General features: G+C 39.7%; 1 protein-coding gene across 1 annotated transcript in view; it reads left to right on the top strand.

Annotated features, from left to right (window-relative positions):
* The first annotated feature begins 543 nt into the window (after positions 1-543).
* Positions 544-14,371, top strand: part of LOC110163255 (ATP-dependent RNA helicase DDX3X-like) — a 35,981-nt gene continuing 22,153 nt past the window's right edge. The window contains 8 exon segments of the mRNA XM_055164239.1: positions 544-843; positions 4,099-4,150; positions 5,902-5,949; positions 6,050-6,106; positions 9,830-10,045; positions 11,168-11,270; positions 11,347-11,454; positions 13,289-13,388. Of these exon segments, the coding sequence (XP_055020214.1) occupies positions 799-843; positions 4,099-4,150; positions 5,902-5,949; positions 6,050-6,106; positions 9,830-10,045; positions 11,168-11,270; positions 11,347-11,454; positions 13,289-13,388 (729 nt within the window). The 5' untranslated portion in view covers positions 544-798.

The raw sequence follows: 14,371 nt of genomic DNA, 5'->3' as shown, positions 1-14,371 counted from the left end.
TACAACTGTACAACTATTCACCCTTATGTTACAGATAATACTCCCTACAACTGTACAACAACAGATAATACTCCCTACAACTGTGCAACAACTCACCCTTATGTAACTGATAATACTCCCTACAACTGCACTATGCAAAAAAACACAAAAAACATAGTGTTATTTTAAGTGAAAAACTAGGCCTGAACTCATTCTGTCTCCATGGAAACAACCAGCCAGGTGCCAGGTTACAGGTTAAGTCTGTGGAAAGGCGAATTCGCTCCAAGTAAGAAATGAATGTGTGATTTTTGGAGCAATAAAAACGCTCGTTATTTATATTTTGTCTTGTCATGTCTTGTTGTTGTTATTGTTTTTTTTTTTGTTTTTTTTTTGTTTTTTTTTTAGTGCTGCAAAATGACCGAATAAACTAACACTAATAATAACGAATAATAATAATAATTCTTATTTCGAATTTTTATTTTGTTTCTTTCCCGGATGTTCGTCGTGCTCAATATTTATCCCTTTTCTGCAGCATCACCGCTACATCTCTGGAGCAAAAAAAAAAAAAAAAAAAAAAAAAGCGAGAGATCAGCTGAGTTTGATGAAGCTTTTAGAGCCTAAACACTCCCGAATTCCCGTGTGCTTATTTTGGATTTTTTATTCCGCATTCGCCGAGCTCAAAGTTCTACAGATGCTGAAGTTTTAGGAACGGGACACGAGTCGAAAAAAACCCCAAAACAAAACAATAACTCGCATCAAACCCGGCTAACAAAGAGGTCCCAATTCAACGCCAACATTTTTCCTCCATACTCCATAGTTATGAGTCATGTGGCCGTCGAAAATGCACACGGTCTAGAGCAGCAGGTAAGACATTTTATATGTTTTCCCCGTCGCGATTTGATTAAAAATGTTGCAGGAAAAACAACGAAAATTTTGCAGCGTGCCGGGTTAGCCTCGGGATGCTAACGGGGATGCTACAATGCTAAGTGGCTCTGGGGGGGCGTTCGATTTGCTCACCGGCGAAGCGCAAAAGCGAGCACTCGTCGGCGGTTGACCTAGTTTGTTACACAATTATAACAAATTCTGCTATTTTTTCTTCCTAATAATTTAACATATCCAAACGACACTTTATTTACATACGTATTATTTATTCGTTAGGTGTGAGTTGAAATGTTTGACTGCGTACGAGCGAAAAATGAAATAAACGGTATGGTTTATATTGCAGCGTCTGTTTGGCTGGTAGTGGTGCGCAAAAGAAACCCACCCGCAAACTAATATCTTCACTGCGTTTGTCTCTTCAGTAATAAAATTGGAGCTTTGCAGACAAGAGTCAAACGCCACGGAAAAAACTCCCAAACTAAACTCCCCCGAGCGGTTTAATCGGTGATAAATACAACAGTTCTGACAGACGCATCGCTCGGGAATAATTGCACATTTCTTCTGCGTCATCAGTAACGTAGACAACGCCATTTAGTCACAGTCAAGTACAGCGTGTCCCCCGTAAAACTTCACCAAACAAATTTTAAATCACTTTCTTCTCGGTAATATTCATGCAATTTAGTGCTTTGCGTAAGGACCGTTTCGTGTGGTTTCGCCAACTTTGAGAAGGGAGCCCGTACTTCGTCAGTTATTGCCAAGAAGTGTCCACAGTTTATCTCTGCAAGCACTCAAAAGTTTATTTATTTATTTGTTTATTTGTTATTTTTATACGTACAGATTCAAGAGTAAAAAATTATTTGGTTTACAGTATCAAATTTATGTAACTCATTAAAATTATGCATTCACAAAACGTTCGATATTGTTATTATTAGTCGCCGGGTATCGTTAAGAAGTCGCCGATACGATACACAGACAACGATACGGTATGCTTGCGATTGGATATATTTAACTTCGATTCGATACGGTTCAATATAAAATTAAGGCTGTGATACTAAATGTCTTTGTTAAACCGCTTCTCGTGCAAAGTTAAAATGAAACGCAAACATTTTAATCATCAAAACAGTGAAAATGTCAAATGTGTCGCATAAATGAGTTTTCTTCAACTAAACAAGCAACAAAACTAGCTGGAACAAAATAATTTGCTCACCGGCAAAGCGAAAAGCGAGCAATCGTCGGCGGTTGACCTAGTTTGTTACACAATTATAACAAATTCTGCTATTTTTTCTTCCTGATAATTTAACATATCCAAACGACACTTTATTTACATATTATATACATATATTTATTTATTATTTTTATACGTACCGATCCAAGAGTAAAAAATGATTTGGGTTACAGTATCACGTTTATATAACTCTCTAAATATTCTTATTATTAGTCGTAAATAAGGCCGAGTATCGTTAAAAAGGTGCCGGTACGATACATACCGCGATACATTGGCCACGATACGATATGCTTTCGATACGATATATTTCACATCGTTTCGATACGGTTCAATAAAGATAAAGTCTAAATCATGGCTGTGATACTAAAAGTCTTTGTTAAACCACTTCTTGTGCAAAGTTAAAATGAAACACAAACATTTTAATCAACAAAACAGTGAAAATGTCAAATGTGTCGCATAAGAGTTTCCTTCCTCTGAGCAGACAACGAAACTGTAGCTGTAACAAAATAATTTAGTAAAATATACCAAAAAATACTCTTGGCGATATATCGATACAGCAGCCCACAATATCGATACTTTATCATCACATTAAGCGATACGATATTTCATTATTTTTGCACACCCCTAGTTATTATTAGTAGTAAATAGGGCCGGGTATCATGAAGAAGTTGCCGATACGATACCTCGATACATAGGCTGCGATACGATATGCTTCTCGATACACTGAACTTTAGATTCAATGTGATTCGATACGGTTCAGACAAAAACAAAGGCTAAATTGTGGCGCTGATACTAAAAGTCTTTATAAAACCACTAAGTTCATATGAAAACACCCATTTTACTCAAAAAAGTGAAACTGTCAACACAACTGTAGCTCTTACACAAATTAATTTAGTAAAATATACCTAAAAATACTCTTGATGATATTGATTGTATTAACAGATTAAACGATACGATATATAAATATTTTTATATTTTTGCACACCTCTAGTAGTAAACTATTAATAAATAAGTAAAAAAAAAACATAGATCAGACCTCGGGTGACCATGTTAAACTAGAACACCCCCGGTTTGTCGTTGTTGGTAAAAATAAAATTGTGAAACGAGTGCATAATTAAGGCAAATTGTTCTGCACTCGGCCCATTCATGACTTACTCACGACAAACATGTGAGTCAGTACAGTCACATTTTTCTTTGTGTTTTGGTCGTTTTTAAGCAGCTTTTCTGTGTTTTACCGAAACAAATAACAGTTTACGTCTCGCTTTGACTGCTGGCAGGGATCAAATGATTCAAAAATGAGTACATCTGAGTCATTTCTTGTATAAAACTGGGACAAATCAACGGGGTTTGGATAAATCTGCTGGGCTTAAACCTGGGACTGTCCTGGGTAAATGAGAGACGTCTGGTCGCCCTAATCAGAAAAAAAATGTTAGTAAAAATGTTAAAAATGTTTAGTACAAGAATTTCAGTGTCAAAATCTTTAAAAGCAAAATGAACAGACTTTACTATCCATCAGAATTATGAAGAGTTTGAACTGTTGCCATGGCGATTAACAATTAAACACCAAATATTATGTTGTTTTGAATGAATTTTTAGTTTTCCAAATGGCACCATGTATCGGAAACTGTTCTGAAAATACAGTCTGAATATGAAATCTCGACAATTTGGGTGCATTAATTCAGCTGTTCTTTTTGGTCCTGGTCTGAGCTTAGTTTAGTCCAGATGAAGACATGTTTTGGTCCTGGTCTAGTCCTGGTTTAGTCCCAGTTTAGTCCCAGTTTTGACATGGTCTGTACATAATTATTAACATAAAAATAAATATGGAAAACTTGTCATTTCCAGTTGGTCTGTGCATAAATACAGGACTTTTTACCATTCAAAAGCTCCAATATTTAGCTTTAAATTGATAATCGCCTGGCAATTTTTCAAACTTTCTGGAACCCGTGGACTGGATTTGTTTTTGACTCCCAAAAACTGTGCATAATTAATAAAGAGCTTTTATGTTTGTTTTGCAGCTCGCTGTCCTAGACTTGAACGCACCAGACGGGCAGGGCGGGGGCACAAGCAGTGAGTACACACTTTAATATTTTTGTGTTTTTGTTATTATTATTTGTTTTTATTAATGTTATTAGAAAGTTATTACATTTATTTTGAGTTTTATGAGCATTTATTGTTTTGCTCTTTGTTTTTATGTTGTAATATGAGCCCTGCTGTGATTTCTTGGCGCAGAATGACTTGGTAAAAATACTGAATTTTAATTTTTCTGAACTGACAAACTAAAACGAGAGTCAGGTTTCAGGTTTCACGTTTGCACAGATCTAAACTCCAGAGTCTGCAGCTTTTATGCAGAATAAAACTGGAGATTTTGTGGCTTGTGGAGGAAATTACGGGACTTAAAAAAAAACAAAAAAAACTGCAGCCTTTGAGATTTGCTGATTGCGTCCGTTTAAAGAGCGATTTCGATCTTGTGACTCAAAGCACCGTGATAATATGAAGTATTTTAATTTGAGATAAACATTAAAGCTCTTATATTACACAAAATGGACTCTTGTGAGGTTTAAATCGTGTTTTAATCTAGTTTCCTTCTCAAAAACAGACCTGGAGTTGTGTTTTGTTTCAGTCACACACGTTTGCGTAAAGTACGAGTAACAATATCCAAATCTCTCGATACAATATTTTCACGATATCCATCTCACGGTACGATATTTATTGCGATATTTTGGAGAGACTGATATAATTGTAGGTAGATGTGACACTTTTTTGCTTTTAAAATAACTTGACAAGATTTTGGTGTGAATTATTTCCATCATAATCTCAAGAATTCCATGTCAAAAACATATGTCTTCCTGTTGTCTGCGCTGAAATGAATCATGGGAAATGTAGTTTACGATGTTTATAAGCTGCTGATACTGTAAAACCTGCATTTAAGACAGGGGTGTCAAACATACGGCCCGGGGGCCAGATCCGGCCCTCCGAGACCTTTAATCTGGCCCTCGGCTGATTTTCTACAAAAATATTTTTATTCTATTTTCTATTAAAATGTTGTTAATTTTCTGTGGTGTTTATCACAGCAGCGTCTCCAGCGTCTCTGTACGTGGCCCCTCCCACCAGAGCAGCACAAATGAAGACTTGTCTCTTTCCAAACGCTCTTAAAGGACGATCGTTTTGACTGTTGACCGTGACACCCTCATCAGAAAAATGTCCAACATGAGAAAAGTGGAGCCGAGTGCAGGATTTTACAACAAAAATGGACTTATTCCTAACTTATTAAAACATTCTGTTGAAATTGTATTTTTCTTAAAGTTTCAGGTTGTTCATAATATTATAATATTTTGTAAACGAAACGGTTCATCAATTAAAAAAGATTTCTGTAATAGATTTGTGTTTCTCTGCACAAATATTTAAACTTATTTTTATTTTTGGGGTTTATATGACATGAGTTTGGGATCAAAGTCGGTTGGATACGACCCCCGGAACAAAATGAATTTGACTCTCCTGATTTAAGCAAAGGAACTCGATCCACGATATTATTGTAAGAACTTTGACGATACGATATCACGATATTTCAGTTATTGTTACATCCCTACTGTCTACAATTATATCAGCCTCTCTAAAATATCGCAATAAATATCGTACCGTGAGATACCGATGACTCAAACATGTGTGAATGAAACAAAACACAACTCTAGGTCTGTTTATGAGGAGGAAATAACTATCAGGAATAATTATCTGGTCTGTTTGTGACGAGGAAACTAAATAAGAATCACAGAGATCAGTAAATCTTGTACATTTTTGATTAATACGTGTTTTGTTTTCAGGGCGATACATTCCTCCACATTTACGGAACAAAGATCCTTCCAAAAATGGTGAGTCGACCGGCGAACACACACACACACGTCTCCTCAGCGTGTTTGTTACTACAGCCCTGGTCTAAATCTGTTTTTCTCTATTTATTTATCTCTGCAGCAGGAAATGCTTTTGTTCCACGTCAGGGAGCGTACCCCATGGCTCCAGCCGCCAACTGTAAGAACGCAGCATTTACTCTAGTCGCTTTGCTCCCTTTTGTTTCGAAAACCGATTCACTTTGTAATCGCGCAGAATAATTAAACAGGGAGTCGCAGCGCTTCACGTTTCATCCACGGTCACATAAAATAGTCTTTTGTTAGAGCAGGACTGGGTCAGACCTCAGGGAACACACGGCGGATAAACTGTTGTTGTGTCTTTAGGCAAAACACTTCACTGACATTGTCCAGAATGAAAGTGACGTGTGTGTGTTTGTGTTTTTGATGGTGCAGCCTCACTTCTGTTTAGTCTGTCCCAGGGCATCTGTGACTAAAATTTTGAGTTAATTTTTTTGCTTTTTGTTTAAATTAAAGACAACAGAGTATAACATTTAACACCAGACAATAATCAACACATTTTGTCACAGTTTTCAATGGCAAAATGTGTGTGTAAATGTGTAAATGTGTGTGTAAATGTGTGTCATATTCAGTTTCATAAATCTGCTCCATCACCAAATCTTCAACCAACAAACTCCACAAAGGAGAAACATTCTAACATGAACAATTTATCCACAACGATCAAGGGAAGAAAGAACAAAACTTAAAGGAAACAACGACGACGCATCAGTGACACAATGAACTAAACTAAGGTTATGATCATGAATAAAACTGAAGTAATAAGTGATTTATTAATAAGTCACTTGTTCACTCAGACTGATTCTAGAATTAACATTAAAAAATCGATTTCATGATGTAGATATTTGCATAGACGGATAGAGATTTGTCCAGGTCGAATGTTAGAGATGTTCACAGATTACATGTCTAACATTTAAACTGCACAAATCTCTCTATGTTAATATCTACTAGAATGATTCATCAGACGGTTTCACTTGGTGGAAACTGTGTGACCTCGCAGCGTTAGGATTCATTCGCTCGACAGTGGGCGGGGACTTTTTTTATTTAACTAATCGCTGCTGTTTGGTCCTGACGTATGTAATGCGCCAAATCCCGTAGAAAGGAGGACAATAACGTCTTTCTCCTTGATGAAATTCACTAAACATTCTCTTTTTTTTTTTTTTTTTGGTTGGTTTATTTATTTCATTCGTAAACTATAAAAAGACATCAGCAGTGTTACAACATCAAACATGCAAGAAATGAATGAAAAGGAGCAGAGGGAAAAATCGTCTTATTTTATCTGCCCTCACCCTTTCCTTTCCTTTTCAAGACAAAACATCAACACCGATAGTTACTTTAAAACATTTCAAATCAGTACATTTCAGCTCAGACACAACTATTGAGCAATTGCAAACTCTTTATTACGGCTTTAAATCCTCGATCTCGGGAATTGTTGTCAACACAGAATGTCTGACTCTTCGCTGATTGGCTGGTGCCCGAACTCGTACGTCCAGGGTTTTTGCGAACCGTCTGTTGTATTCGGATTCTTGATCTAGTCACTGGAGAGAAATGAAACTGAGCGGAGGCGCTGCATCGTGAAATCGTTTTTTTAACGTTAATGTAAGAATGCAGAATCAGTCTGAGTGTTCAGTGTGTCACTGAGGCGTCGTCGTCGTTGTTTTAAGTTTTGTTCTTTCTTCTCTTGATGTTGTGGATAAATTGTTCATGATAGAAAGTTTCTCCTTTGTGGAGTTTGTTGGTTGAAGATTTGGTGATGGAGCAAATTTATGAAACTGATGGAGAAAACGACACACACTTACACACACACACACATTTACACACACATTTACACACACACACATTTACACACACACATTTACACACACATTTACACACATTTTACACACACATTTACACACACATTTACACACACACACACACACTTACACACACACACACATTTACACACACTTACACACACATTTACACACACATTTACACACACACTTACACACACATTTTACACACACACACTTACACACACACACACTTACACACACACATTTACACACACACACTTACACACACACTTTACACACACACTTACACACACACTTACACACACACATTTACACACACACATTTACACACACACTTACACACACACATTTACACACACACATTTACACACACACTTACACACACACACACTTACACACACATTTACACACACACTTACACACACACTTACACACACATTTACACACACATTTACACACACACACACACACATTTTACACACACATTTACACACACATTTACACACACATTTACACACACTTTACACACACACACACACATTTACACACACACACACACATTTACACACACACACTTACACACACACACACACACTTACACACACATTTACACACACACTTACACACACATTTACACACACACTTACACACACATTTACACACACACACACTTACACACACATTTACACACACATTTACACACACATTTACACACACACATTTACACACACACACATTTACACACACACATTTACACACACATTTACACACACACTTACACACACATTTACACACACACTTACACACACATTTACACACACACTTTACACACACATTTACACACACACATTTACACACACACTTACACACACTTACACACACTTACACACACATTTACACACACATTTACACACACACTTACACACACATTTACACACACACACACACACTTACACACACATTACACACACATTTACACACACACTTACACACACACATTTACACACACTTACACACACACACTTACACACACACACACACACTTACACACACATTTACACACATTTACACACACACACACTTACACACACACACACACTTACACACTTACACACACTTACACACACACACACACACTTACACACACACACACACACTTACACACACACTTACACACACACATTTACACACACACACACACTTACACACATTTACACACACTTACACACACATTTACACACACTTACACACATTTACACACACTTACACACACATTACACACACTTACACACACATTTACACACACACACACACACTTACACACACACACATTTACACACACACACTTACACACATTTACACACACTTACACACACATTTACACACACACTTACACACATTTACACACACACACACACACACACACACTTACACACACACACACACTTACACACATTTACACACATTTACACACACACACACATTTACACACACACATTTACACACACACATTTACACACACACACTTACACACATTTTTACACACACACACACACACTTACACACACACATTTACACACACACACACTTACACACATTTACACATACACATTTACACACACACTTACACACATTTTTACACACACACACACTTACACACACACACATTTACACACACACACTTACACACATTTACACACACACACTTACACACATTTTTACACACACACACATACACACACACATTTACACACACACATTTACACACATATTTACACAGAAAAACATTAACTGGAAGTGATGTTTACCTACACTGCAGCTGTTTAAAAAGCTGAAAAAGTCTGTTCTGTTTTACGACTCAGTGTTACTTCCTGTCGCTTAACTGATGTGAAACTGTGATAAATATTAACCACAGGAACGATCCATCAAACCGAGTCAGAATCTGAACATTTAAACCTGTCGTTTGTATTTAAAACATTTTCAACATTGATTGGAAAAGTTGAAGTTGGCCAAGGTTTACTCCGCGATAGTTTTGCTCTGTCCTGTAGACGGATGGGACGCCGCACGCAACAACTTCGTCAACGGTTTCCACGACACCCGGATGGCGGGCGGCAACACGTTCAACCGCGGCCCACCTCGAATGGAGCGCAACCGAGGAGGAGGCGGTTTCCGGGGCAACAGGGGCGGAGCCTTCAACCCCATGAACCCCACGCAGCCGATGGGCTTCGTCGCCTTCGAGAACAAAGGTCAGGGCGGGACTGGACCGGGACTAAAACGGGACTAAAACTGGGACTAAACCTGGACTAAACCAAGGATTAAACCGGGGACTGAACCAAGGATTAAACCGAGGACTGAACCGGGGACTGAACGGGAACTAAAACTGGACTTAAACTGGGACTGAACCGGGACTAAAACGGAACTAAACCCAGGACTGAATCGGGACTAAACCGGGGACTAAAACTGGGACTTAACCGGGGACTGAACCAGGGACTAAACTGGGACTGAACCGGGACTGAACCGGCACCAAATTGAAGATTAAACTGGGGATTAAACCTGGACTAAACTGGGACTAAAACTGGACTACACCTGGGATTAAACCGGGACTAAACTGGGACTGAACTGGGACTAAACCAAGACTAAATCGAGACTAAACCTGGACTAAACCTGGACTAAACTGGGGACTAAATGGGGACTAAACCGGGACCAAAACAGAGACTAAGCCAAGGCTAAACTGGGACTAAGACTAAACCTGGGACTAAACTGGGGACTAAACCTGGGGCTAAACCGGGACTAAATCGAGGCTAAACCATGGACTAAAACTGGACTAAACCTGGGCTAAACCTGGACTAAACTGGAACTAAAACTGGGACTAAACTTCCACTTAACCAGGACTAAACCAGGACTAAACCAAGACTAAACCAAGACTAAACCAAGACTAAACCAAGATTAAATTGGAACTAAACCTGGGACTAAACCTGGACTAAACCCCTGGGTCTTTTAGGTCAAATTTGGTACTATCTTAGTGGCAAACATTTCTTTTCTTTGGAATTAATTCCTACATTTAAAGCCACATTATGTAACTTTTTAGCCAAAGGAGAGACTAAAATAAAATAATTTTTTTATGTGTTTATTGCACTGAAAAACCTGCCTCCTTACTGTGAGTGGGCTCGCATCTCCACAAACCCGACTCATATTTGTTGTGGAGGAGGGTCTCTTTCTGCTTGTTTCCATGGAGATGTCGTTCCCTTGGCTAGAATATTCCGCATTGTGGCATAAAACCTTTCTATCTTCATGGAGAATGTTCCAAAGTTGTGGTTTTAACTTTAAATAAACAAATAAACTTAATAAATTTCTTCTTTTTCTCTCAGACACAAGTGGCTGGAACACGGCCAAAGACGCCTACAGTAACTTCGGAAACAATCGCGGCAAATCGGCTTTTTTCAACGACAGAGGCAACGCCAACAGGGGGCGGTATGACGCACACACCGACAGGAAGCGCGCGTGTGTTTTTATCGGCTGCGGGTTAAACGTGGATTCTTGTGCCCAGGTTTGACCACGGGGGGTTCAGCGCCGGAGGGAACAGCCGCTGGGTGGAGGAGCCGCGAGACGAGGGAGACTGGTCCAAACCGACGCCACGAAACGAGCGGCTGGAGCAGTGAGTACTCGCCCCGGAGACGCTGACCACGCTTACATGATGATTTTAAAATTACGAATTAAGTGTTCTGAATTAAATAGTTCGGGATTAAAATATTCTCCCTTTAGCTCACGTGGAAATAGCCTGATTCATCAGCCGGTTTCTCTTCGTGGAAACCGTCTGACCTCACAGTGTTAGGATTCGTTCGCTCGACGGTAGGGGATACTTTTATTATTTCACCAGTCACAGCTGTTTGGTCGTGACGTCTGTAATGCTCCGCTAACGGGGACAATTGGTATATTTATCAATTCATCCATCCATTTTCGTCCGCTTATCCGGGGCCGGGTCGGGGGGGCAGCAGTCTGAGCAGGGACTCCCAGACTTCCTTCACCCCAGACACGTCCTCCAGCTCCATAGTCCCTCCAGTGTGTCCTGAGTCTTGCCCGGGACCTCCTCCCAGTGGGACATGCCCGGAAAACCTCTCCAGAGAGGCGTCCAGGAGGCATCCGGAGCAGATGCCCGAGCCACCTGAGCCGGCTCCTCTCGACGTGGAGGAGTCATGAGCTCTGGGTAAAGACCGAAAGGACGAGATCGTGGATACAAGCGCTCGAAATGAGTTTCCTCCGCAGGGTGTCTGGGCGTCTCCCGTAGAGACAGGGTGAGGAGCTCAGTCACACGGGAGGAGCTCGGAGTAGAGACCTGCTGGTATATGAAGCTTTTCCCAAATCCCGTAGGAAGAAGAACAATAAAGTCTTTCCCCTTGATGAAATTCAACAAACATTCTCTTTGTTTCGGCTTTAAATCCTCGATCTGGGGAATCGTTGCCAACACAGAATGTCTGGCTCTTCGCTGATTAGAGCAGGCATGTCCAAATGTCCAAATGCGGCCCTCGGACAAATTTTTCTTGGCCCTCAGGCTTCCAGGTGAATTGGCCCAAATTACCTTGCATCAATTAAAAATTAACTTTTTACTGCAAGTTTTTTTGAAAATCTAAGTTGATAAAGCAAATATTGAATATTTAGTGTGTGTTTTTAAGGATCTTGGCGTGAATAAAGACTGGTGGCTCATTCTAACGTGATAAACATGCAAATATTTCAATTATTCACTGTTCTGAGCACCAGTCTTCAGCCCTCGATCGGCCCTCTGCTTCGTCTGTGTTTAGAGATGTGGCCCTTGATGAAAAAAGTTTGGACACCCCTGGTCTAGAGTTTTCTTATTCCTGAGAGAGAAATGAAATTGAGCGGAGGCATTAGGTGGCGCCAGACTGACGAGTGTCTGCGTAAATTGGCGTATGAATGTGTGTGTGAATGAGTGAGTGGTTCCTTGAGATAAAGAGCTGGGAAACGGTAACTGAAGTGAGCAGTTTCGAATCATTGTCAGCAGAGCAGTCAGAAGCTTTGGCCTGCCACTGTGCTCTCGGGCAAGACACTTAACCTGCCTCGTTCCTCGCTGGTGTATGTGTGTATTTGAGCGTGTTGTTCCTCAATGTCAGAGTCTTAAAGGTAGAAAAGCGTTGAATAAGTGAATAAGTGTCCAGTTCACAGTTCTTTGTTTTGTGTTTGATTTTTTTTTTCTGTTCGTAACTTGTTGTGCCGCATAATCTTTCCATATTTATTTATTTTAGTTTGGCAAATTCCCCGTTGGAGCGTAATGGAATCGAGCTGCTGCTGCTGCCACTTCACAAATCAGTGATTAAAGCTCGGCCACGCTCAAAACAAAGCGCTTGATTTATACGACAATAAAAAGGGGAATTTTAAAAAGACAATTTAACTTGATCTGAAAAATCCCATTCGTCCATGTTGCGTTTCTCTCACACTGTCCTCCTCCATGTTGTGTTTTGTGTTTTCTCTCGCAGTGAGCTGTTCTCCGGCTGTAACACGGGCATCAACTTTGAGAAATACGACGACATTCCCGTAGAGGCGACCGGACAGAACTGCCCTCACCACATCGAGAGCGTAAGAGACTCCAGCCTCTGCTTTATTCTCTCTCAAATTCTATCAGTGTAATCAGGTTAAAACTACGGACGGCACGTTTTTGCGAATCCACCATCGACTCCAATTCACTTCCTATTGAGAAAACGTCACCCCTCTCTTAGGGATGTGACAATAACCGAAATATTGTGATATCGTGTCATCAAAAGTCTTACAATATTTCGAATCACAAGTTCCTTTGCTTAAATTCATGGTTTTATAGCAGCAACAGCTTATGAACATCAGAAACTACATATCCCATGATTCATTTCTACAGAAGCCGAGAGGGGTCACAAACGCCGCAACAAATACAAATGCAACAACACAAACGCAAATGTCACAACACATTAAAAAAAGCCACAACACATTACAAAAGCCACAACACATTAAAAAGCCACAACACATTAAAAAGCCACAACACATTAAAAAGCCACAACAAGGCAAGTTTATTTGTAGAGCACAATTCGTACACAAAGTAATTCAAAGTGCTTTACAGAATAAGAAATACATTAAAATCATAATAAAAACAAATCAAAACATAAATAATCATGAAGATTAAAATTAAAAAAGAGAGACATAAATTGGAGAGAAGAGTGCGGAATGAAAACCTTTCAGTTATTTGCACAGTTAAACAGAAATGTTTCGAGTCTGGATTTAAACAGCGTCACAGAAGAGTCTGTCTCACATGTTCAGACTGTTCCAGGTTTTAGCTGCATGAACCTGAAACTCTGACTCCCCTTGTTTAGTCGTGACTCTGGGCACCAGCAGGAGTTGGTCCCTGAGCTCCTCAGAGTGTGAGATGTTCATATGACACTAACATGTCACAGATGGACTTTGGTGCTCGGCCATGGAGACACTTGTACAAACAGAGACGCTTTAAAGTCTCTGAGCCACAGGAGCCAGAGCAGAGACCTGAGACCAGGACTTATGTGCTCGTACTTCCTAGTTCGAGTAAAGACCCGAGCTGC

This window comes from Boleophthalmus pectinirostris, unplaced genomic scaffold (genome assembly GCF_026225935.1).
Source record: "Boleophthalmus pectinirostris isolate CB_2022bp ecotype Guang Dong unplaced genomic scaffold, ASM2622593v1 HiC_scaffold_11, whole genome shotgun sequence".
Taxonomy (NCBI): Eukaryota; Metazoa; Chordata; class Actinopteri; order Gobiiformes; family Gobiidae; genus Boleophthalmus; species Boleophthalmus pectinirostris.
The sequence above is the reverse complement of the archived record's forward strand: the minus strand, read 5'-3'. Positions and strand labels throughout refer to the sequence as shown.